General features: G+C 38.4%; 1 protein-coding gene across 5 annotated transcripts in view; it reads left to right on the plus strand.

Annotated features, from left to right (window-relative positions):
* Positions 1-26,831, plus strand: part of TENM1 (teneurin transmembrane protein 1) — a 1,172,023-nt gene that overhangs the window by 1,025,686 nt on the left and 119,506 nt on the right. For all 5 annotated transcript variants that reach the window (XM_084534131.1, XM_084534133.1, XM_084534134.1 and 2 more), the window contains 6 exons: positions 6,960-7,112; positions 12,324-12,523; positions 13,980-14,190; positions 17,618-17,719; positions 18,848-19,042; positions 22,367-22,567. In XM_084534131.1, coding sequence (XP_084390257.1) covers positions 6,960-7,112; positions 12,324-12,523; positions 13,980-14,190; positions 17,618-17,719; positions 18,848-19,042; positions 22,367-22,567 — 1,062 coding nt within the window. The remainder of the gene's footprint in view (positions 1-6,959; positions 7,113-12,323; positions 12,524-13,979; positions 14,191-17,617; positions 17,720-18,847; positions 19,043-22,366; positions 22,568-26,831) is intronic.

The following is a 26,831-nucleotide window of genomic DNA, read 5'->3' on the forward strand; positions in this document are numbered from 1 at the left end:
TCCCACAAAATATGAGACCATATCTGTTTGATCCAATGCAGTCAATACTTCTGTCTCTCTGTTCATCTATTGGTCCGTGTTAATATAAACAGTATAAAATAGTTTACCGTTGTGTACTAAATATTCTCTTTTCTTTAATCTCATTGTAATAAAAGCCTAGGAAGGTATCAATAATTAAAGAAGAAATTCAACCAAAATTTAAGAGTTTACAAGGCAAATACAGGAGATAAAATAAGAAATACAATATTTTTCTGCAGTTTTCATACCATGACATTTTCTTTAAAAAAAAAAAAACAAAACAACATGATGTTTGATGATATGACTGCTCATCTAGTCAGTCATTTTTTGCTCATTATTAAGTAGGATTTTTCTCCATGATAGCTTCCCTTTTTATCAGCTGCTGATTTGGGCTTGCAAATCACTGGTCGTATTGATTAAAGGTGCTGAACTCCCATGGTTCTTATTGATTTCAGCGGGAGATGCAAATGTTCTGTGCCTCTGAAAATCGGATGACATGTTCTTAGGTGTAACCATGCCTGACTATGAAATGACTATTTTATACACACATGAGTTCTCAAGTACAAAAATTAAGTTGTCCCTATTCTTTGTGGTATTATCTCTATTTCTGGGTATGCACTGGAGATGGGTGTTGGGTCTTAAATTATATTCATACAGAGGGTAAAGAAATTAAAACCTCACTGCTGTTTGCCATTGTGACCTACCATTTCTTGAAGTGTCCAAGGCAGAAGAGTGATGGCTTCAGCACTGGGAAAGGCTAGGCCAAACTTAGGGGGTGTATATATCTCACAGCATAGATTTATAATATCAGTTACATAGCTTTAAAAGGCTGAAGGGGTTAATATGCTGATTTCACACTGAAGAGTATCATGTTATGGTACACATTGCTAAATGGTTCAGGCCTAAGTAAAAGCTATGACAGAGATGTGCAACTCTTTGTAACACTGCTGAGCTCATCACTGAGATTGCTGTCGGTGAGACAAGTCCATCAGGGTTTCACAGCTGGAAACAATGGCCTCTGTTCTCTGGGAGCCTGGGTCCCTTTGATGAGCTCGATATTGTCACAGGTCTTTAAGTACGCTGAGGAGGAAGTCTGACAGCATTGTACTGTTGTCTGAGATTAGGTTTTGTTTGTTCCTAAGGCTAACGGATGGCTTAGTAATGAAAAGTGAAACCAGGCTGGTCATTATATGTCTGAGAAGGAGGACTGCAGGAGTGGGGGGTGGTTATTTTTGCTCTCAGGTATAAAAATATGTTGTGTGTAAAGAGAAGACTGCTTGAGATAGAGGAGATAGCTTGAGCTGAGACAGGTATAGCAACTATGTGGAAAAATCCTTACCTTATGAAAGGATATGTAGATGATCCAGAATAATGTAGTGCCTCAACACAAATAAAAAAATAAAAATAAAACAAGGTTTCTTATGCTGAATTAAATGTTAACAGTCTCAAATTTTCAGATTTGCTTAGAGCAGAATGATGCTAGCATTTTATTTACAAAATGAACTTGCAAGAGAACTCCCCTTTTGTAGGTCAAGATCAGAACCTCAATTCTGACTCTTAGTTGTATTCACGTATTTTTATACCTATCCACCTTTATAGTGCCAAGCTGCAACTGAAGAACTTTATGCACCATGGGCTTCATGCCATTTATAAGTTGAACCTGCTAGCAGCTAGAGAAAATAAATATTTCTCTGGCACTTCATCAGAGCAGGTGCAGAAAGAGTAGTCAGCTGCTGAGATAGTTTGTACTACAGCTCTTCTGTGGGGTAGGCTTCAGGGGGATAATCTACTGAGATTTTCCAAAATAACTTGAAACAGCACAGAAAGCTAAACAGAAGTCTTTCGTAGAGGTCAGCAATTTGGAGAGAGTTCACATTTGTAGGATTTTTGTCCTCTGAAGTTTGTCTTGGGGGTTAATAAGTACTTACTGCACAGGACTTTTCTAACATCTCCTCACTATTGAGAGTCTGTTTTGCACTGGAGCCAAGCCTCTTACTCATATTCTGCCAAACGTGTAGCACAGGAGTTGACAAGCTGTGCTTACACAGAAGGTAGATAAGAATAAATTAAATTAGATCATTGGCTTAGTAGCAGATGGTGGGTTAATCCAGTTTACAAAGTGAGTTCTGAAGAAAAAGAAATGCTTATAAATTTGTGAATATTTACTTGAGTATGTGGTGGAGTTGCAGGGACTGAGTTACTTTATCTGGAAGCGTCATTTGTTTTATTTAGGTGATGAACAAAATAAGCAACGTGCTCATTTACTTCAGAGATAAAGCCCCAAGCTTTGGTTCCAAACAGAGCCCAAGTGGTTCCAATTACAGCAGCAACATGAATTAACCAGAAACTGCCCCTGGACAGACAAAATCCCTTAGACAGCATAAAGCCATATTAGCCTTTCTTGTCTTTGTTCTATGAAGGAAAATTATAGGTAGGGTGAAAGATACAGGTCTTTAATTTATATTCTTCTGCAAGAGATCTGTTTTATACCTAATAATTACTTTTTACCTAAGAAGCATAATACATTAGCCAAGAAAAGCTCTGCACTGCAGGTAGAGTCTTCTGTATTTGAGATCGGCCATTTCAAGCTGCCCTGAGCAGCTCCCCCTTGCAGCTGGCTGACTGAGGGAGAAGCTTAGTTTCATCCTGTTCATGTGGTATCCTCCATTGTCTTTAGCTCCACTGAATACAGACTCTTCCACATTTAGCATCTAGACTAACATTCATAAAACATGCAGTAAACAAAAAAGTGTATGTCCAGTCTTATGTTACAATTTCATCTGAAACCTTGAATTAAACAGGACTATCCAATAAAACACAGGTAAGGTGGCATCCATTGTATAAGCTCTATCTCCAAATATTATGTAAAGAGGGTCAGGTTTTGCCTTCAGATATATTTGCCTGCCTCCAAATCACCTCAGTTAGTGCAGTGTATAACTCTGCTTGTGGCAGAATGCAACTCATAAATACCAAAGGGATCAAGTCACGGCAGAGGGGTGAATATGCTGGAGGTTCAAGCAACCAGGAAAGAATATCTTTTCAGATGAGATTTGCAGTAAGATGGAAGAATCAAGGAAACAGAAGTCAAGTGGGATGTTCAAGAATGCCAGGTAAAGTGTGGTCACTACAAGCAGTGACAGTGTTGGCACTCAAGTTTCCAGACGAGAGGCTTGTGTTAGGTCCGGATGAGGGGACATTATAGTTTGATTCTTCTGGTGACTCACTGAAGCCCTTCCTAGCTTTAAGTAGGAAATTTGTAGTTGTGAAGCATACTGCTGCTGCCAACAAGCTGGTTAATCTTACCTCCTTAACTTAAACGTACCTCCACTTACCTCCTAGTCTTTGGTTTTGCTTGAAACTGTAGCAGTTCACCAGTGGTTTTAGGCACCCCACCAGCAGCTGAGGTATTTTAGGTGATGCACAACACAGTGTATCTGATGCTAGGATTTTTCTGGAATGCCAGGTAGCCACAGTCAAAGCAATTGTTGCTTTTTCTGTAGTATCAGTATCTTCATCATACCTTGAGGGCTGGTTTTGGTTTTTATGGGAGACTGAGCTGCATCTAGTAACACATCTTTAGTTGTAAAGATGGATTTTGATGTTCTTAGCAACCAACCCTCAAAAACACTGTGGTTATATTCTATTTATATAAACATCAGTCCAGAAGACTCAACTTTGAAGAAAGGAGTGATACCTCGATCAGAAACCAAATCTCAGACTGAGGTCTGGTGTCATCTTCTAATTGGTCTAGGGAGTAGGGTCTTGTACCTGTGTGCTACACATGGGAACTAGAGCTAAGCATCTTACAGATGGATTTATGCTGTGGTAAATAATGCGGTGGCCCACTGTTCAATTCCACAGCTCTATCTGTGCCCCTTTGTGTGAAGGGAGAACAGCAAAGCCGGAAATGTACTAGAAAAATCAGAAAGAATGACTCAAAAGAAATCTTTTGAGGTTTTAATGGAATTCAGTACATGCCTACTTACTTCTTAACAGATTTGGGGGAGAGAGAGAGAGATTTGAAAATTTTATTTAATCTTATTTGGAGAACTATTTATATATTTAAAATATGATGTATGTATGTATGTTGTAGGAAACAGAGGCTTTATATAAGTAATATTTACCTTACATAAAATAAAAGTATCACAGAAAAAGAAGAGGCAAGCTAAGGCCTCTGTGTCTGCTAAATAAAAATGTATCACTCCCTGTAGTTAACTTCTGAAAAAGGTAATTCTAAGAATTAATGGCTTTACGGTGGTACCTGGTCTTTTTACTGCTAGAGTGATACTTGGATCCAAAGGTAATTTGTCAAGAGCTACAGTCTGCATACATACCAATTTGATAGCTAATGTAATGAAAGTCAGATTTATTTTAACGTTGCAAGATGACCAGGTTTCTGCAGTGGTAGTAGTCATTTAGTTTAATTCAGGTAGATCTTACTTTCACAGCCATGTGCTGTGTTGTTCAAATACTCGGTCTTGAACATAATTTAATGTGAATCCGGACTACCAATATCACATGTAATCTCCCGCAGACTGGAAGTCAAGAGTACAAGGCTGGCAGAGACCACCATCTCCACAATGTAGTTGGTGTTTCTTGGGGAGAAAACAGTCTGTCAAACATGCATACAAACAGCTTTGCTAGCTTGCCAAGCTTTGGCACAAGCTATAAAAACAAAAGCACTTCCCCTGCCTGAAGGGAAGGAAAAGCTCTTCGAATTGGTACGAATGGATGACAAAATGCATAGTGTATGTAATCTGGAAAAGACATACAGTAAGGAAAAATGTGCATTACATATTCAATCCTTGCTTCAGTGATGTACCCTCTGCAGCACATGCAAATACTGTTTTAGGAAATGAATAATAGTGATAATGGAAATAACATAAGTAAGCAGCTAGACTATGCTCATGATTGTATAACCACTAAAAGCTTATTTATGTTATGTTTTGCACCTGGTGTTGATCTGTTTCAAGAGCTCATATAATTATTTGCATTAGTATAAAGAAACGTACACTCATTAGTTATCAGTCCCATTGCACTTTGTTCCTTTCTGTTGTTATTAACTCTTTAAATCATAATAATGCCCAGAATCTCAAGCCAGGAGCAAGAGCTGCCTGCTCTAGAGATGTCAAGGCATACAGATTTTTTTTGTACCTTCTGTAAGGAGAAGTGATCTGTCTTGCATTAATAAGCTTGACTATCAGAGCTTAGGTCTTTGTGATTTGGCTGCAAGGCCGTTTTCAAATTATAAGCACAGTCCCTTGATGGTTTCAAGTCCATGGTTTCAAGTCCAACAATCCAACAAATGTCCAACTTGGGAAGTCTCCACTAGCACTGTAGTAACCCTCTAGCATCTTTTCTGGGGAGTGGGAATTTACAGCCCCGTGGTGCTTCCAGATCTGGTGCTGGGGTAGTGCTAAATAAAAATATAAATGTGGCACAAATTCTGACAGTGTCGCCTCACTAATGCAATCGAAATGCTGTAATTTGCTTGATTTGGATCATGTATCTATGCTGGGTGATCCAGGAGTGCACAGATCTGAAAATAATGATCGTAGATTGACAGCTTTGCATTCCTGTAGTAGTTTGGCAAGGCCTTGCAGAAACCCATTGAAGGCATGCTTTTTTGCATTATAGTTTAGGTTTTAAGTGTGTAAGCGAGACTTGGGAGCAAACATAAAAAATAGATAATGAACTCTAGGTTTCCTATTTATATCAAGTTTTTTTGTTTGTTTGTTTGTTTGTTTGTTTGTTTTCTTAAAATAGTACAAAGGAAAAGAATTTACTTTCTCAATGCAAGATCTCATTCTAGATCCCACTTCTCTTGAAGGTTCGTACTTCTCTGAGGTTCATACCCAATTCAGGAAGAGCAGATTAATTGCCTTTGAGGCTCCCACTGTGGGCAGATCCTACTCACTGCAAAATTCTGTGTGTGGCTAAAGAGTCTGTTACTCAATTTTTGCTCTTTTTGTGATGATTTCAGCTCCTCTGTGGGGAGTATCCTCAATCAATATTTTAGTGGGTCATCAGTCCTCCCTGCTGAGTTACTTCTTTGCTAAGGCAATGTCTTCCTTGGAAGAATAAGCCTTCCTCTAGAATGTCTAATTGTCTAGAATGACTGCAGTACTATCACAGTATGCTTAAAATAAGATCCTCTGTTTCTGTCTTTCTCCTACAAGGTTTTGATGCCTCAAATTACAAAGAACAGAAAGGCAAGCAGAAAAAGTGAATGGCTGTATAGCCAAAATAAATGTCGGCAGCCCCCATGTACAGAGATAAATTTGTAAAAAATTGATTTAATAGATTTCCCAATGTATACATAAATAAAAATTGTATTTTCAATAACATGTTACAAACTAATTGCATATATTTTAGATCTGAAGCCAGGTGTTTTATTTTTTTTTTATTTTTTTATTTTTTTAATCTGCAATGAAATTCTAGGGCAAATCTATGAAGTCAGTGTTTTTAGTAATGTTCAAACTGATCTAAATGATAACGTTTGGGAATGCAGAGGGCACAATTTCACTTAGAACTGGGTTAGAAAGGTGGAAATTTTACATGGTGGCTGTACTTTAATCCAACAAACTCTGAGCTCCGTGACAGCTGAAAATTGAGGGAGGTTGATGTAGCATTAGAATCTGTCACACAATATTTAAGGCAGTCAACTGTTATCCTTTTAATTGCAAGTATTTCCATTAATTGCTGTAGAAATTCATCACCATGACCTGGCTGAGCTCCAAAAGAAAGTGTGGAAACTAATTAAACATTGAGTTTTAAGGTAAAATAGTAAATTGCTCATTAGAATGCTTGAAATTCTGATTTATTGCTAACAGAACTAAATAATACTTGACTTTGCAGAAACTGGGTCATAGCATTTTTCCTTAGTGTAACTGAAGGTGCTGTTGCTTAGACATCAATTAATTGGTCTTCATTTTTTGCAGCAGTACACTTGTTTGGTTTAACCTGGCAACTACAGCCTGTTGAAGGGCAGCTGTACGAAAATGGAGTTAGCAAAGGAAATAGAGGAACAGAGTCCGTGGATACTACTTACTCACCAATCGGAGGAAAAGTTTCTGATAAAACAGAAAAAAAAGGTATGTGTGAAGAAGCAGACAGACAAAGTAGGAATATTTAAACATTTCTACAGTTCAGATTCTGTATTTGCTAAAGTTTGGCAGTATTTCTATTTTCTCTAGAAAAAAAAAAAAAAAAAAAAAAAAGAAAATAGGTATTAAAATCCCATATCCAGATTGTGTTATTTAGCAGAAGTCTCACTGAAATGAGCAACCAGCCCAAGCCATTAAGGAGGTAATGTTCAATAGCAAAATGACTGTGTTTCCTGTGTGAGAGAGGAGAGATCAGAGAGCTGCCTCTTGTCTTAAGACAGAAGAGATGAAAGCATATTTGCCATGTCCCCTCGTTGTGCTAAGGGCTTGTTGCTGTGCCTGTGTCTTGCAGACCAGAGTCACTCTTAGCAAAGTGAAAATCTTCGTGCTGACAAGTCAGAATATGCAGAAGGGCAGAAATCCTAATGCTTTTAAATGCATCCAGTTCTTGAAGGCGTAAGCTAAAATACAGCATCCTGTCACATCCTGCTATAACCAGTCATACTGAATCAGCTTGCAGGAACCACCTGGGGTTTCAGAAAATGTCTGAGCCAGTCTGGCAGTGGGGAAGAGCCCACAGCACCTCTCCCTGTAGCCCTGTGCCTGCTTCAGGAATCATCTCAGGAATGAGTAAAGCACCTCAGCTTACTGGTGGCAGGAAATGGCTTTGGTGAAATGGTGAATAGTTTTCTGCTGTTTTAGTTGATGAACCAGCTGTTCTGAAGTGGCAGAGACATGCCAGAGCTGGCAAAGGAAAGGAGTGGAGTGTGCAGCCAGCAGCGTGAAACAGAGCAGGGCTGCCAAGAGGACTCAAAATTCCTTTCTCTCAAGTCCCATTGTTCAATGCTGTTAACTCACCTACACCAATACTATCTAGAAGACTTTATACCTATTTCCCGTTGACCACCACATAACACCACGATGATTTTTGACCCTAAAAAGCAGATAGCCATCCCATTTCTTTTTATGATACTCAGAAAAAGTGGATAAATCAAATAGATTAGATCAGAGAAAGGTGAATGGGAATAAAACGTGAACTCTACTCTTCCAGCTGTTAGGAGGAAGGTAAAATTTTACTGAGTTCTGCAATGATGGGAGAGTTCCAGAGTTTTCAACTTTTGTATCAGAGCAGTGATGATTCTGTGTCTGCCAGGTAAGAGCTATGACTCTAAATATGAGACAAGGTGGGACATGGTTGTACCAGTCCCTCCAGAAGGAAAATTGCATCTCAGTCAATAGTCTTACAAATCAATGTGGCACAGCTGGATAGAGATCATATTAGATAAATGAGCAATTGAAATATATGTGAGGAGGCAATGATATTGTTATCCATTATTTCTTCTCTTAGAATGGATTGATAGTGAATTACAGTAAATGTTTTACACACTTTTGTATTTTTGTCCTGGTGCACCATGGAAAATGTCTAAGCTATCTCAAGTAGTTCTTCTAAGCTGCAGTAAATCATTTTGTCAATATATTACAGATTTAATAAAAGCTCATCCAAAGCATTTGGCTTCCAAAGGAGGCAGTACAGGAAAAACATCAAAAACATGATCCTAAAAATTAGTTTTTTGAGAACAGAGAAGAGCATATGTGAGTCAATAGAGAACTCAGTGTAGCAGGTAAAAACCTCCACCACCACCAACAACAGAAAAAAACAGTTCCCTCACCCCAAGCAATCCTAATGTCATGCGTAGCCACACGATTCCCCCAGAGCACTAAAGCAAGGAGAGCCGTGACACCAGAGCTCCTTCACTGAAGGCTTATCTAACAGTTTCAGAGATCAGTCTTAAATATAGCAAGCCTGTTTTCTGACTTGTCATCTTCCACCTTCCGGGGTATGCTAATCCAGGGTATGCTAATAAGAATTATACACTTCAGAAAACACGAGAAAAGCAATGTGGACTTAGGACCAGGCATTGGTATGTGTATCATCTGGATCTGACTAACTTCTGCTGTCTCTCTCCCTCCCTCCCTTATTTCCTTGCTTCCTTCCCATTCCTTTTAATATACGTAAGTCATTCTTCCCCCTGTGTTTGTACCAAATATTCCATGTTAATGTGCTGGGAAGGAGGACTTAGAAATAGCCCTTCAGCAGCGTACCATGAAAAGTTGATACTTTGCCTATAAACTTGAAGCCTCTAATGTGATTTCACAGGGATACTGTCAGATATTATGACCTCCCATTTTCCCAACTCTATGCAGCAGCACGAGATACTTTGCCAGACTTTGAAAGCATATATTTTAACTAATCTTTTAATGGAAATCAAGTTTATAAACCAGCAAGTCAGATTTCTTTAAGAAGTCATTTTATGACACAGTGACCCATGGCTATGAGTTAACATTTTAATATGTAGCAATGTGATTAAAAACTCAGACGTCCTATTGATGCTGGTATTACCAGGGGAGTACACGGAGATTGATTGTTTCAGGATCAGTAATAATCAGCATATGGGTACTTCCTTGTGAAGATAATTGGCACCATGCTGTTCAGAGCTTTACTTTCTTGAAGCCAAAAGAAACCTGTGATTAGGAATCTATCTTCTGTTTTAGAACTGCAGAGAAAGTGTGCTTAGAAAGAATGGGGAGAAATTAATACCAGTTGATAAGACTGGGAGCTGTACTAGGAATTGAATGTAGGTAATTAAATAAGACTTTGTCATAGGAAAAACGTTGTAAGAAAGATGTTTTTAGAGCAAGTGCAGAAATTGTATTGCAGCACTGTAATTTTAAAAGCTTATCTATGACTTTTCTAAGAAAGAGTAAGAAAAATATATGAGATAGTCTGTGAATAGCATATCCTCAGATGACTTACCTGTATGGCCAAATACCTGCTTCATTCAATTAAGCAAAGAAACAGAGCTAAATTATTTTTTTCTATAAAGGAGTCACAATGGCTCACTGAATATGAAAGCATGTACTTCAGACACAGTGCTTACAGTCAGCTTTTCATGCTGTATGGTTGCCTGAAAAAAATAGTATTTGAAAGGTAGGGGTGCAGCGAGTACTACTTTCAGTAGATAATATGTGTTTTTTCATGTCAGCATTGTGAACAGCAGCATGCACTTCTTTCAGATATAATGAGATAATAGGAAATCTAAGTATATGTATGTTTTTTTTAAGATTACATGAAATTATTACTAAAACATTTTCATCCCAATGTAGAAAAACTTCTCACAGATACGTTGTTTTGAGCCTAGCAACAGTAACGTGCTATTCAGCATAATCTGATAACACCAATTAGTGAAAATACTTCCTCAAAGGACATGTATGCCACAACTAAAGTCCTGATGCTTGTTCTTTTCAAATAAGAACCAGGTCTTCTCACTTCAACAAACTCAAAATCAGTTAGTGCATTTTAAAGGACCTTGAACACAGACCAATAATTCCATTAACTTCCAAAATGATACCGTATCCTTGACTTTTTACTTATTGCTCTACCGTCTTGTAATTGAATCACATTAATTACCATGTGTCAATATCATCAAAAAGTTCCTTAGTGTTTTACTTAACCTGGGGTAATTGCTTGCAATGAATCATTAAGATTTAATATCTCTGGAGTACTGGAAATAGGGGGAAAGGTTTTTAAATTTATGTCAGCCAACAGGATCTGATGCATGTCATGGGGTGGGAGGGATCCACTTTCTTTGCCCAACTACATTAGAAGTTTAAATTTCTACTCAAAACTCCACATGGAGGACTTGATTCTCAAAGAAAATTGGACAAAAGTAGTCTCACCTTGAACATTGCTAAAGCAGGGATTTGGAAATAGTTAGTTTATGTACTAAGGTTCAAGGTGGCTTTTTAGAGTTCTGTGCTCTAAAAACGTATGCTTTTATGTGATAAGGTGTTAAAAGTCAGCTCCTGGTTCTTGCTGTAGCTTTGTTACTGGTGACACAAAGCAGCTGTAAAGCTGGAAGATCCAGTACCCTGAGAATTGCTCCGGCCTTCTAAACGAAATCGGTATTCATTAAGAATGCTAAGTACTCCCTACACTAGTTAAAGCCAATGAAGGATCCCACTGAGGATCTCTGTTATTATGTTTAGGAAAAATCTGGCCCTAGCTTTGCTACTGCTGCAAAGGCAATTTATAAAATTTCCTGGGCATTAAGTTGCATTAGATATTTTTATGCATTATTGTGAAAGGTAAGGCTCCAGTCACTTTGATTGCTTCTCTTTATCCTTCACCACAACATTGGAATGAAATGACACATAAATGGCTATGGCTGCTGAATTCAATCTTCTTCTCTTGGTTCCTCCTCCTTTGTAGCATGCTCTCCTTCTTTTTTTCTAGTTGAGAGAAAGTTTGCATATGGGCTTGAGGGTTTTGCAGAACTTAGGGTGGAATTACCTCAGATGTTAGCAGGATTGGATCTGTGGCTTGCAGCATGTCAGGATGCTGATCACAGACAGGCATTAAAATAGATAAAGATGGTGATACATGCCAGCAAAGCAAGCCAGCTCTGATTTAGTTTGGCAATGGCTTTTTTAGACGTTGCATTTCCCTTTCTATTTCAGCTTTCTCATAGGCATGGTTGAAGTTACATGCTGTAGATGTCTGCAGATGTATTGTTAGGCGCTACAAAACGCTGCCAGTTTTCTCTTTAGATTGCCTCTCCCTATCCTTATGCCCCTGTTAGGCTTTTATGCAGAAAGTCCAAGCAAAAACAGATGTTCTTTATTTCTCTAGGACTATATTTTCATTGCCATAATATGAATGTTGGAAATGGTGATTAATAGAAATCCAGGCATGGACATGGGCTCTGACCTACCAGGTCTGATGGATTTTCTGTCTTCGCCGGTGTCCATTTGTGTAGCTTAAGCAATGCCCGCTCAGCGGTGGCTGGGGCCCTGTGCCAGAGGAAGTTGTCCCGCTGTGCATTCTCTGCACTCGCAGTCGAATGGGGTTTGTTTCAACAGCTGATAGGTGTAGATGTAAAGCCTGTGGTTTCCACAGCAGCACCAATACATTTTTGCAATCAAGAAAGCATTCCAAGATTTCCGGGGGGAAAAAAAACTCTGTGACGTCTATTTTGGTAAATATTGCACGCCACCTGTATTTTTCAATTAGTTGAATAAAAAAATACAATGATTTTGGTGAAATCTCCTCAGTTTAGAGGCTATTTATTATACATGACCCAGTATCTTTGCCAACTGTGAATATGCAACTGATTGTTTCCTTTGTTTCTGGACAATTAGTGTTTCAGAAGGGACGGACCATAGACACAGGAGAAGTTGAGATCGGAGCACAAGTTATGCAAATGATCCCACCCGGTTTATTCTGGCGCTTTCAGATCACCATACATCACCCCATGTACCTGAAATTCAACATTTCACTGGCGAAGGATTCTCTGCTGGGAATTTATGGCAGAAGAAACATTCCACCTACTCACACTCAGGTAATTAGTAATAATGCTAATTACATCATGCTTTACAGTTTCAAACAGCAGTGGCTGCTAATGTTCACAATACACTTTTAAAGCAGGGAGGAAGGAAGGAACTGGCTGTAACCACAGAAAGCAGTCTGTTTATCCCGTTCTTATACTGAAGTCTAGCTACACCCCCAAACCATGCCCTCCCCAATGGAGAGGCAGTGTTGTACCAGCAAGATCAGCCATTCTGCCCACTGCCACATGGCTGTGGGAGGCAGGACTGCTGCACGCTGTTTTTTGGGGGGCAGTGGGGTGAAATACTAGATCATTTGAAAATTCTTTAGTCTTTCTAGGACTTCATCAAAACAACCAGACTACAGCAGTCAGTATAAAGAGATAATAGGAAAAAAAACTGTTAGTTTCTGATACAAAGATCATTTCAGACCATTTACTGATGGGGATATTGCAGGAGAAAACCTAGCTAGGCATTAAGAATATGCAGTATTGCTGGTTATATTCAACCTTTTTTTTTTTTTTTTTTTTTTGCTTGCTGTGTTTGGCATATGAAGCTATCATTTCAATGGATTAAAATGCTGTCTTATAGCAGGATCACAGCATAACATATGTGATAAACTTGTATACAGAATCGTGGAAAGATTGTTTAGAAGGGACCTGTGGAGGTCATCTAGTCTAATCTCAACAATGATTTACTGAAGGTTTGATCTTAGAAATAAGTGATTCTAGCCGTTGTTGGCTTTGACTGGGTCTTCAGTCAAGCTGAACTTGAACTTTACTGAAAATCAGTCTGGAGAATGCCAGGGGGAAAAAAATGAAAAGAAAAAAAAAAAAAAAAGAGAGAGAGAAATATGTACATTTCTTTTAGAAAAGTTTACATCTTTTCTGATGCTTTCAAATTAACTGTTCTTGAAGTTGTTGGCATCAGCTTGATTAGGTATTACTAGTTTCCATGTCACAAAGTAGCCACTTAATCGCATTAATAAAATTAAATATAAATAAAAGACTTAAGAAGGTTTTGATATGTGATAGTGATACTAAGGAACAAGCACTGAAAATTCTGGTATGAAACAATAGCTTATTTAATCTGGTTTTGTCATTTGAGATGAGTCACTGCATAAAGCAAGGCACTAGAGCTTGGAAATTTTGGAATTATTCCCATTAAAGAGATATAACGTTGAAGTACCCCTGCTGCATTTAGTGAAGCAAGCCTGAATTTACCCTGCCATAGCAAAAAGCAAGTTTTGATGCCAAATTTCTGACCTACCATAATGCTTTCTATATGGAATAAAGAACTGAAGCTACATGGACTAGGTTATATGCAACTGCGGTCCATGTTGATGCATTCTTAGTCAGACAGGCAATTCCTCTCAAGATTTCAGCTGCTTTTTGCTGTTTGAATGAGACATGCAGAGTAGAGTCCATAAAAATTTACTAGGTGGTTAATTGTTGCTCATTATTATTTCAGTTTGATTTTGTAAAATTGATGGATGGAAAGCAGTTAATTAAACAGGAACCAAAAAACTCAGAGGAGCCACAGCAAGCTCCCAGGAATCTGATCTTAACTTCACTGCAAGAGACGGGCTTCATCGAGTACATGGATCAAGGAGCTTGGCATATGGCATTTTACAACGATGGAAAGAAAATGGAGCAAGTGTTCGTACTAACCACAGCGATTGGTAAGAACAATTACAGTAAAACTGTTATTCTGATTACTGCATTGGAAAGCTGCATTTGGAAAGATATTATCGATGTTGATTACAGTGTCTCTTAAATATTCTCTTAAATATTTTTTATTTCAGTTTAGTTTAATTAACCTCAGTGGAATAACTTCATGTTTATGCCAATATTAGGCAAATAGCAACATTCATATATTAAAGATGGGTGTTAGCAAATTAATTAGGTGTGAAGTTGTCATGTGTTTTAAAATCTTTATGTGATAGTTTAAATGCCTGAGTAATTTCTGGTGTTATTTCGCTCAAAACAAAAGAGAATATGTCTGCCCTCTCTATTTACACAGGAACCATAAATCCTACAAAAATTAACCATGCTTTTGGTTCATATTTCAGTATTTTAATCAGTTAGAAAATCTAAAAGGGTGCTTTTGTGGGTTTGGTTGTTGTTGTTTGATGGGTATTTGCTGTTATTTTATAAACTTGTTCAACTGCACCATTCTGTTTGGAACTCAGAAGGCAAATACAGGGGACGCTGCTCTGGTGGGATATCAATTCCCTTTTGCCTCGTTAATAAATAAAACTGGACAAATGTTTGCAACTCTAGGTATTGTTGCAGAGAAGTGCTCACGCATAGGGTTTGTTTGGAATTTCATTTCAGGTGTTCTATTTATGACAGTCTTGGTTTGCTGCAAGACTTTAACCACTTTGCCCTTTAGTTAACCTGTTCTGCCATATGTTTAGCAAGATGTCTTTACTAGTAATGGACATGCCATCTGCTCTTGAGAACAATTGAATGCTATTTTTACTTGGTGGTAAAACACCTTGCAGAGCAGGACAGTGATTCAAATACCAACATTGGTGCAAGATTTGCAGGAAAAATATTTTAAAATGAGATAGAATTGCAATTAGAATATTTTGTTTAAAAGTTCGTATTTGCTTTGTGTAGAAAAGTAAATCTTTTACAAGTGGGAGAAATACCATTATTCATCATCATGTGAGAAAATAATATTCAAGCAATTTATGGAGCATCTTCACAGATGTTCTATGAGGAGCATAAAACCTGGCCAAACTCCAGTCCAGATCAGAATCCAAAGATCTGCCCCCTTGTTTGTTTCTACTGTAACAGCAGATTTTTTTTTCTACAATAGCAATATTTATACAAGGAAGTATAAACAGTATTTCATCATTAAGTAGCACACCATCTTAAATATATATATATATAAATGCAATTGAATGTTTCAGTTAGGTTCCTGTTAAATTTGGTGAAGAAGAAGGTGTTTATCCCTACTCTGGCCAATACAGAACAAGCAGAACAAGCTGGGTCTTACAGGGGGAAGCAGTGAGGGCCACAGGGCAGGCAGGAATCCTTATGTTTAATTTGAGAAATGTCCATGAGAAGACATATTGAGCAAAAAGAGGTTTCATACAGCAACAATCTACTGCTGGTGGATTTGAAAATACTGCTAGCTATTGTGTTTTCATGGCCTGTATATTTTCTTATACTTTTCTTTGCATAATCATTCTTGTTTTTATCTTGGGGGGGGGAACACTACAAAAATTTAAAAACAAAAACTAAATCATTTTCTGATCCTTGAGCAATGCTCCTTACCCCAGACTTTGGGGTGTGTCTAGGGCTGGAGTTGTATTTTATTTCCCTGCTGACAAAGGAATCAACCAGGAACACAGACTGAAGTAGTCAGCATATAGCAAAAGCTTGCATGCCTCTGCTGTATGTCGGTGTGGGCTGTGTGATGAGCACCTCTTAGGTAGTCCATTCAGTTGCTGGATGTCAGTGGCATACTAGTTTGATTTTGCTGACCTGTTAACTAAACTTCTGATCACATTTTCCCTGTCGGGGGGTTATTTGCCTGCAAAATCTAACATATCTAGAGTATTTTCATAGCCTGAATAAAGGCTGGCCCAAACTGGGCATTGCATCCAGGGGAATTGTTCAAACCATTAATTCTCCATTTCAAGTCAGTGTAGGGATCATTTATCATGTGATTCTAGAAAACTGAGAAGACAGGCAAGTGTACACATAGAACAAGAGAAGAGCTGATAAGGAACAGTAATATGTGAAAGTTAATAATGAGCAGCATATCTGTGAAAAAACTTACTTCTGGAAAAAAAAAAAAAAGATTATTTGACCTTGAAACAAACATCCACATCTAGGTTGTAAATATCTGATGAACAGATACATATCAAATGCCTGTTCTTTGGTATAAACTGATAGTCTGAAAGGAAATGAATGTTTTTAAGTATCAGTAGAGGTTTTCAAGAGGAACCGATCCTTATCTGTCCAAGTGCCCATAAATAAGATTAAAATAAACTTACTTCAGTTATTCATATTAGTTGTAGGATAAGCTTATAATCCATCCTTTGATAAGTTTGAGTTTAAAAGTATATCAGATTTGATTAGATTAAATAGTCCGGTGGTATGCACTTCCCCGAGAAAAGTTTTTCCTCACAAATCACTTGCCAAGGACAAGGATCTGGGTTTTCTTTTTTCCTCCAAAATTTTTATATTGTGGAAAATGAGCTGTTTCCCATTTTCAGATAGGCAAAGGTACTTGTACATGCCTATTTGTGCTTATGCCCATAAAATAGGCTGCTCAGTTCCCACTGCTCTTCAGCCCTGATCCCACCCTGCAAAGAACCTGCTGGTGCTGTGGCATCTTCAGTCCTAGTGCTGCCATGGCACTGACCTACTCTGCATGGGAGCATTTGAATCAGTGAATCCACCGAATTCCTGAAGGAATTACACATGTAGATTTAGAACAGCTAACAAATATACAGACATGAGCCGGCCCTGCAACATGTAAGGTTAAGCGGTTTGCTATCCAAAGCTGTATGATGAAACATGCATAAGTTTAAGATCACAATCGAAGGTGTTCTTTTTTTCTTCAAATTTTGTTCTTAGGCCATTATTGCATTGAGTTTCATCACTTTATGAAAGACTTCTTTTCATCTTATTTTACAGAAGTGGAAATCCTACCCTCCCCCAAAGAATTCAATTCACATGGTTCAAACAAATACCATGGAAGACAATTTACTCTATAAATAGGTTTCCAATAAATTGCTTCAACAATAAAAGGAAGTGTTTAAGGTGGACATTTCTCAGCAAATACTTTGGTTCTTGTAGTGCTTTTAATGGTGGTAAATTTTACATGAACACTTACTTTAAAAGCTTTCTGGTGTAATATAAATGATGCACTTGTTATCTCAAAGCTGTCAAGACAAAATCTAATATTTGTAAGCTGCTTGAACAGGAATTTTGTTTTATTCTCCCTATGAATGGAAATGGGCCTTTTTCTGCTTCCACATCTATTTATATGTTGAGATGTGTCCTGCAGAGCGGGGTGAAGATGCCATTCATTTCAAATTCAACAAATTTGTGTTTTTCTTTGTGCACAACTCTCTGAATAAATAGAAGTTCTGGATGACTGCTCTACTAATTGCAATGGGAATGGAGAATGCATCTCAGGGCACTGCCACTGTTTCCCAGGATTCCTTGGTCCCGATTGTGCAAAAGGTAATCTCATATCAGCTAACCTAATGTACAGGACTGGGTTCAAGATTATGGTGTGTGACTGCTGGGCTTACAAAGATTCAAAGTGATTAATGGAGATTAAATTCCTTCTTCCAGGCAGATGGCAAATACAAGTGCAGGCATAGAAAGATTTTTATGCTGTACTTAGTTGAGGTGCCTCAACCACTTCTCTCTCCCTGACTTTCAGAATCAAGAGACTTCTCCATCCCAATTTGCACCCATTTTGTGATTTTAAAATATTTTTTAATAAGAGTGTCAGTTGAGTGTAGTGTTTACAGTTATTTAAAAGTGACAATCTGTTTCACTTCAGAATACATCACATCTCAGTAAATGTCAGTAATATGATTTAAATTGGAAAGGGTTAGAAAAGAAAACTAAAGCAACTTAGAGACTAGCAAAAACTAGAGAAACTAGAGGCTAGACTTTTTTTTTTCCTAGAGAAAACTAGAGTTTCTCTAATGAAAACTTGTGTTTTTTTCTAGAGAAAACTAGAGTTTTCTAGCATTTGGGCCAAAATCTTGCTAAAAAGATTATAAGCGAGCTTAATTTTATTAGTATTATCCATCATCCACTGAATATTATATATGGAGGTTCTCATTCTTTTCTGTTGTTTCCTCAGATTTAGGGTTGTCTATATTTTAAGATTGATAAGCTCAGAAATTGGTACTGGATTGTAAAACTAAGCTTCTGCATCACTAGGTTAGATCAGTAATGGCTAAAACTTCAGTAGTGGTAGGTCTGCTTAGAAAAATAAAAGGGCAGTGTCTTGCTTCAGGTCCCAAGGAACAAATATTAATGTTACAGAAAATGATAAGCAGGCATCACTGTGCAAACTCTCTCCAAAGGCCTGTCAAGGAGAGAAATTTTTGTCTTCCAAGATGTCCCATTTCAGGTCAAAATTAAGGTATGTTAATAAAGCAGGTTGAGGACACTAGGATGCCTGTATTACTGTTGTGCTATCTGGTTCAAAGATTTCAGCCTGTCACAACCTTCAAGTGAAGGATTGGGAGGACTGGAGTGGAAAAATGATTTTACAGAATGATAAATGCAATAAATGTTAATCTACGTAGGTATGTAAGTACATTAAAAAGGTCAATCTACCTTCTTCAGATTCCTGTCCAGTGCTCTGCAGTGGAAATGGAGAATATGAGAAAGGTCACTGTGTGTGTCGAAATGGGTGGAAAGGACCAGAGTGCGATGTTCCCGAAGAACAGTGTATTGATCCAACCTGCTTTGGCCATGGCACCTGTATCATGGGAGTCTGCATCTGTGTGCCTGGGTACAAAGGAGAGATCTGTGAGGAAGGTTTGTGAAGTTTCCCTCTTTATAGTTAGGGGAGGTGGGGGAAGGGGGTTGGCCTTTAATCTCCTAACCTTTTTTAAGGTAGTTAGGAGCTCACATGGATGTGAGAAACTTACTGTGAAGCAATACTGCTTTTCAAGCACCTTTTAAAGCCTCATGGAAAGGAATGTTAAGATAGAAACTATTCAAAGATAAAGGCATTCAGATCTCAGTGACAGTCAGTGGGAGTTGATCACATAATTTCCTAGATTCACATTTTTATTCTAAAAGATTAGAAGTATTTAACATTGGCTAATAAGAATATCTAGTAATATCAGTAGGGCAGTCCTTTGAAATGCTGAGTTTCTTGTGCAGTCTTTCAGTTTCCTCCCTCTGCTGAATCTCAATGGCAAGAGCCAGGAGGAATTTTTTGCCTTTCAGCATGCAGTGGCTTCTCAGTACTCCAAGGAAAAATTTATCAGCATGCAAGGATTCCCTTTCTGGGGGCAGGTTGTGAGACCATCCTGATTCTTCCCTGCTTTTCTTCTCTCAGACCCCAGACATGTTTTTTCAGGAAGAGTGGCTGGCATCACCAGGCATCATCTGGCATCATGCCAGAAACCTCAGTCATTTAAGTGTGCACCATCAAAGACTCTTTCACTTGGCCAAAAGCTAATGGTAAGACAGTCAGAAGATCATCTAAACAAAATAAGATCTAGGATTTCTCTGAAGTAATCAGCAGAGCGTAATCATCTCTTCCCTTTCTTCATTCTGTTGCATCTTAGATTTTTCTGTGAAGAATGTACAGACTATATGAAGCCACGAGAGCAGCAAACAGTTTCAATTTAGCAGAGCATGCTGTGTAATTCTGTTGTCAATATGTCATTTTTACTGTGAGCCTATATTCAGGGTACTAAACCACCATCCTTTAAAGCTTGCCTAATAAAAAGTGGGAAATTACAAGAACAAGTAATTGTACTTCAGCTGCTTATAATACCAATGCGTCTCTGCCCTCATCTACAGAAAGAAACAGTTGTTATTTGGCTGCTAGCATTTCTGATGTAGCTCATCAGCTACGGCTTTCTTCCCTTGTGCATAGGCTCGGAAAGCAGAGCAGTTCTTCATGCTTGCCCTGATTTGATGATTTTTCAGTAGTCCCCTTAGCCTGAAGCTAGTGCCAGCATATATTGTGCTTTGTGCTATATAGGTTTTAGGTAATTCTTCTGAGTAGCACACAAAGGAAGCTCTTATGTGGCCTGAATTCTCTAATCAGAAAAATGCCCAGGATGGATTTGGTGGATTTGACATATCTGATATGTTTCTTAAAGGGAGGATCAAGAGAATGTTTCTTACGTTCTCAGCTGTTGGTAGTTTCAGAAATGGACAAAACCAAGAAAACCCAAATGAGAAAAAGCAAGTAATACACAGATTTCCTCATGAGGCCATGATACTGAACAAGCGTGGAGCTGGTGAGAAGCTGACTGCCATTTACAGTTACTTTGCTTGTTGGGATAATGTGGTCCTGCAAAATGGTTGAAAAAATAATTGAGATAAATGTACTCAGACAGCTATTGAAGCTAAGAGCATGAAAACGATTTTTTTAAAGTAGTATTTAAACTTTAAAAAAATAAGTGGAATCATAGAAATAGGGTGAATGAAACAACCCTGTACAGAGGATTTTTATTGTAATAGTGTGTGCAATGACACAAATGCTCAGTTTACTGTATTGTGCAATGTAACTTGTACACTACTGGAAGCAATTCTGTCAGGGATTGGATTGGAATTACATTATTGTGTGCAAATATAAGTTTAATATTATAGCCATACCTGTATTAACACAGCAGACAGTAACAGATGCACTATCCAGGGAACACCAGTAGCTATAGGTATTCGCTGCTATGGGCATCCTTTGAATTCATCCTGTCAGATTATCATTTGTAAAAGAAGTGTTGCTTTTTAACCTGTTTGTGGAGTCACTCAGTTTTCAAAGATCGACAAAATCAAGAGCTGTCTTTCAGGATAAGAGGAAATTGCCATGTATTTTGTCCTGTGCTTAGCAAGATACACTTTGTCCAGAAACACTGATTCCTCTTTTTCAGACTTACATTGTGCTGTGCACAAGCCTGGAAGGCTGAAAAAGATAGAAAATAAATCTTGAAATAAAATCTTGAACTGGTGGCATAGCAGCTCAAAGATAAAGCATCTCTTCTTTATTCTTAGGTCAAAAGGTGCTGTAAACTGGATGCTCTTAATCTCTAAGTCTGAAGTATTTAGTCTTCTGTTACTGAAACAGAGAACATCTCTTCATTTGTGTAACACAGAACACCATTTCTTAAGTTTACAATTTAATTACTAACTCAGTACTTGGGCTAATACTTAAAAAAAAAAAAATCATACAAGAACTTCCAAAGTGCATTTTTAACATTAGTTTGAAGCACGATCTAACACGAATAGGCTTTTGGCTAATTGTTTTGCATACTCAAACACCCCACAAATTACTCTCCAGCTCTGCAGTCTTACTGAAGCCCCCAGAGAAGGCAGGCTGTGTTCTCCTCAAAGTCTGTCTTGTTAAAGAAATGCTGGATCTTGATGAAGGAATATACTGATTATGCAGGACTAACCATCTGATTTAAATTCTTCTACAGAGCTCCTGAATTTTTCACTAAGAAGAGTTTAATCCAAATTGAGAATAAATTTAGCTCTTTGTCTGTTTGCAAATTGTTCATCAGTACGTTATGACTTCTATGAATCTGTTCATTATCTGCAATTGCCCAGCACATACTTTTTATGAGTGTATGAGATTTCTTTACAGTGAGTATTCAGAGACTCATGATTCAGGGCTTAGTGGATGACCTTTTTTTTTTGTATCAGGTTCCCAGCTGTAGTGATAGTTTTGCAGAGAAACATGAAAGAATAAATCTTTTCCCAGATGTGAATAAAACATAAAGCACAAATAACTGAATGGAAACACAATGCACAGTTGTAGAAATTTAATTGTTAATTGCTCCAGTTCTTTCCCAGCTCTGCTACTGAAACACAAACTTCCCTAAGATCAATAGACCTGTCCAGGGAATCTGCTTTTTAACAGTTAGACAGTATCCAAGATAAGTATAATCATATGATCTCCACCAGTCTATGCATTTGCTTTTTGTCTTGTTTTTAGTTTATAATTTTGCAGAGATGTTAGCATGGACTATTTTTCCATGTGCATTTGTTAACATCATTTCAGTTGGAGTATTTGCACAAAAATCACCAAATTAATCTGAATCCCTGATGCTGTATGTCACTAGGAAACCCCTGCAAGGCTGGAAACTTAATGCTCTAAACTGTGTATTCACTGCTTTCCAGAGGACTGCTTGGATCCAATGTGCTCGGGCCACGGTGTCTGTGTTCAAGGGGAATGCCACTGCTCCGCAGGCTGGGGCGGTGTGAACTGCGAGACGTCGCTGCCAGTCTGCCAGGAGCAGTGCTCAGGGCACGGTACGTTCCTCCTGGATGCAGGACTCTGCAGCTGTGAGCCACAGTGGACAGGTTCAGACTGCTCAACAGGTATGCTGGAGATTTTCCTTTTTCAAAAAGCCTATTAAAAGCTTAGGCTTTCTGTTTGGCTTGTGAAAGTAGTTATTATTGCTGTGCTGGTGTTAATTTGAAAAACAACATAGGGATGAAGCAGGGGTGCTATGGCATCACAGTCCCCTTTATTTGGAGATATACCTATCGGTTTGGCAGCAGCTGTTTTCTGTTGACAAGGATAAAATGGCTTTTTCTTTGCAACAAGAATGCTGACTGCCTGATGTGTGACAGCAAGAACGGTAGTCCTGCAAGTGTGCAAGTAGCTCCTAGCTTCGACTGAAGTTAAGCAGGATTCTTTCATGAGATGTTGAGCATTTATCAGGATCATTCATGGAGGGAACCCACAACTCTGAGAGAGACTGGGAGGATATAAAAAAAATCCAGTGACTCATGAGTAAGAAACCTCTGTCAAAAATATTTAAACAGGAATGGCCAACCATTCTCTCATGCTGAGATAAAAAATCTGTTCTTTCTTAGAGGACCATCAAAGTTTAATCCCACTGAATTTGATTAAGAGTTGAAATGGATTTTTTATGTGCTTTGTACATTTACATTTCGTTTTCTTGAAATGAGTGCACTCAGGACATTTTACTCTGTAATAGAGCATATCATTACTAAAGTACATACTACCTTTTTTTCTTCTGAAGCTCACTAAATGAGAATCTCAGATGATGAGTTACACATCCGTGTACAAAGTAGATCCAAGTGACAGATTTGCTGAATACTGTGAAATACAACTAGTGGTCCAAATCACCAGTTTTTCTTAGAAATCATCATTCAAAGGAACACTTGTACCAGTGTAAATTTCCTTTTAGATATTTAAAATCCATAATTATAATCACCTCATGCCAACATTTTAAGCAACAAAATATTGACCTGCTGATAATTTTGAGTGTTTATTACAAAGACCCTGTATTCATTCCCTACTCCAAAATTAAAACCTGTAATTTCAGTCTGATACTGTTAGATATGGTACTGCTTTAATAAGAACTGACTTTGTACTGGCTTTCAGCAGAACCTCACTTACTTGCATTTTTATCATGTATTTTATTATTTGTTAAAAATATTCCCTAAAGGACAGTAGTACAGTAGTACTTCCATTGATGAAGCAAATAATTAGGAAAGGTGCTAGCAATTTACTAGTTGTTTTTCCCTTAAAAAATATGGAAATTAATTCTGTTCTAGTATGAAGTTACTGTAGCTCAAAGAGAGCTGTTAAACTCCAACAGTTCTGTCAAGTCAGCTGCATGGGGCAATTAGATACTAAGTAAGGGAACAAAGATAAAATAAATAACTGTGATAAAGAAACTTTTATCTTGTGTGCTGGGATCACAGTTCTCATGTTTGTCTTACTTTCAAAGCTGTTTTGATGAAGTCTTTGAAGAAAAATGACTTCTTTTTCCTTACCTGCACCAACCAATGGGGAAAATACCCCTCCGCATGCATACTGTCTTCTGCGTTATCATAGAAGGGTGGTTTCATGACCACAGGCAGGCATGCTCATGTCTCTCATACTATCTTGTTCATCAGTTCCCTCACACAGTTTTAGTTTATTACTATTTTAGGCGTCCTATGGCAACTCACACAACAAGCCCTGGGGTGGGCATGTTCACGTGGGGATCACAGCCTACCAGGGCTTCTGGAGTCAGGAGCACCTGGGGAGCACAGAGCCCCTCTGGGGGACACACAGCTACCTCTGCACCTCCACGGGCAGCCCTAGGGACCATGGGGTGTCAGTCCAGGAGGTGCAGAGCAGGGCGGCCTCGCATGGCCAGTTCAGACAGCCATTGCTGTATGCTCTCAAGGAGCTCCAGTCATGGTGTCCACCCAGCAGAAAGCGTCCTCTGTGTCCCCTGTGCCCACAGGAGCCAATGCAGCTGTCCAGACAGAGCTCCTGAGGGGACAGGTGACCGTCTAGGCCTCGGGTCACGGCATGCCTGACTTTTCTGTCAGTGTCTGAGGGCAGCAGTGAGCACACCTGGAGGAGGTGCACCCAGGCACAATAGCTGCTCAGCCTCGTGGCAGAGCTCCATGCAGAGGCAAGTTGGTTTAAGTGTGTCATGGAACCTGAGAAGATGAGCTGGTGGAGTTGTACTCTGCCGTCCCTGGGACAGGGTGTCACCCAGTCATGACACACGACACAGAGGGTCCCCTGCCCTCTCACCAACAGGCAGAAGGCAGTGACTGAAGAGTTGGTGGGAAATGGAGACAGATTTGTGTTCAGAGCAACAGGCCTAACCCCTCCCGGCCTGCCTCACCGTCCCAGGTACCCCTGTAAAATGTACCCCTGTGGTCAGTCAAACAGTGATGCAGATGATGATCTGTGTTGGAGGCATCAAAAAATGTTTGGTCGGCCTAACCCTCACATCACAACCACTTCTGCTGAGATAAAAAAGGTGAGTTACTGTCATCAGTGACTCTTCTGAGGGAAGCAGAGGGCCTGATATGTCAACCAGACCCACTTGTATAGGGAATTTTGCTGCCTCCTCGGAACCCTGATAAAAAATCTTACAAGAAAACTTGCTAGCCTGGTACTGCCCCCACGTTCTTACCCATTATTTTTTCATCTAGGCAGTGATGAAGCTGGGACAAGAAGTCAGAGGGTGATCAAAAGAGACTTCAGGGCAAAATAATATAGTAGAATGGAAGACTGATAGTACGCTATTTTAATCTCACCAGCAAATCAGTATAGTCAACTTACTACTTACTGTCTGTGGGTCTATGTTGCTTTATTTATAGACTGTCATCCAAAATCCCTTGATGTTAATGAGTCATTTCCCTTTGAGGGAAATAGGAGTATGTTTCAGAAAGACAAAATCAAGCTTGTGAATACTGACTGTTCATTGTCAGGTAGAAGAGGGAAACTGGCAAATTGAAGATGCATCATAAACGAACTGAAGAAAAAAACTCACCCTCTGTTCTCAGATCTGTGACAGAGCTGATGCCTCTGACATCCTGTCCTGTATTCATTTCTCTGGACTCTTCAGCCAAAGTAGGCCAGTTTCTGTCCTCCAGGACATTTGTCATCATTCCACTGAATCCATTTATACTGCTGAAGCAACCTAATTATGATCAGGAAAAGAATACTGGCAGTTCTAAGTCACAGAAACATTCATCCTAAAATGATTATATGTAGATGGTATATATTTAGCATATCTATTTTTGGTTAAGCTCTCTAGCAAGATCGGTGGTAATTTTACAAAGGGTAAAAATGGATCAGCAGCCTCTTCCTTCAGTATCTTGCAAAGCATAAAACCTCTTTAAAACTGAAGTACTTTGAAAAATGCAAAATGTTGTAATTGTTGTAAATTGATATGTGCAGAGTGGAGTAATTTAAAAATCATTAGAAGTATGCATTTTTTAAAGTGAAGTGCTTCAGAAAGAAATGAAGGCATAATACAGTGTGTTAATATAGTTCAAGACATCTCAAATTGATTTCAAAATTAAACATCAAAAACTGCAACTTGAAAAAATAATTAGGTAAAACCATTTCATCGCAATCAGAAAACTCTTCAGGTTTAGGAAATTGCAAATTATGGGTGTCAGTCATTCTGATTTGCCAAGGACAAGGCTTTCACTACAACTCACAGTAGTGAAAGTATCCTTGAAATTTCTTCCATATGTGATGTAACCTATGCTACATTTTCTGTAGACTGTTTCTGTAGACTTTTCCATGTTGGCACTTTTACTCCCTATTTCTGACAAATCTCAAGAACTTTTAAATTACGCTATAACCATCCTTTGTTGTTGTGTTCTGAAGAAATGATGGACTTACTTGATTTCATCTATCTGTCCTCTTTCTTTAATTTGTGAGGAGCTTTGATTATTACTGCTCAGCTAATTAAAAGGATGATTGAAGTTTCTCCTGATGTATGTTGTTTGATATTGTAGAAAGACTCTTCTTACTACTGTATATTTCATTTAAAACAAAAAAGTGATGTGTGACTAGTTTGATTTGTATCTCCTGTAGAGTTGCAAGAGTTTGCAAAAAGATGTCTGGTGAGCAAGATTTCTATTAAAAACTTAGTAGTTAGTGATTGGAACATCTAATATGTGTTACTAGAGAATTTAAAACATGAGAAATTTAAGGCAGTGAAGAAGCACTCCAATAAAAATTAATTCTCCTACATGTTGAAATCAGTCCAGTGGGAACCAGAAAGACCTGATGTAGTCATGTATTGATTTAAGAAATAGGATAAGTTAAGGGTATGAGAGATACAGTGCGGAAGCCTGGGTTGTT

Source organism: Aythya ferina (assembly GCF_964211825.1).
Source record: "Aythya ferina genome assembly, chromosome: 13".
Classification (NCBI taxonomy): Eukaryota; Metazoa; Chordata; class Aves; order Anseriformes; family Anatidae; genus Aythya; species Aythya ferina.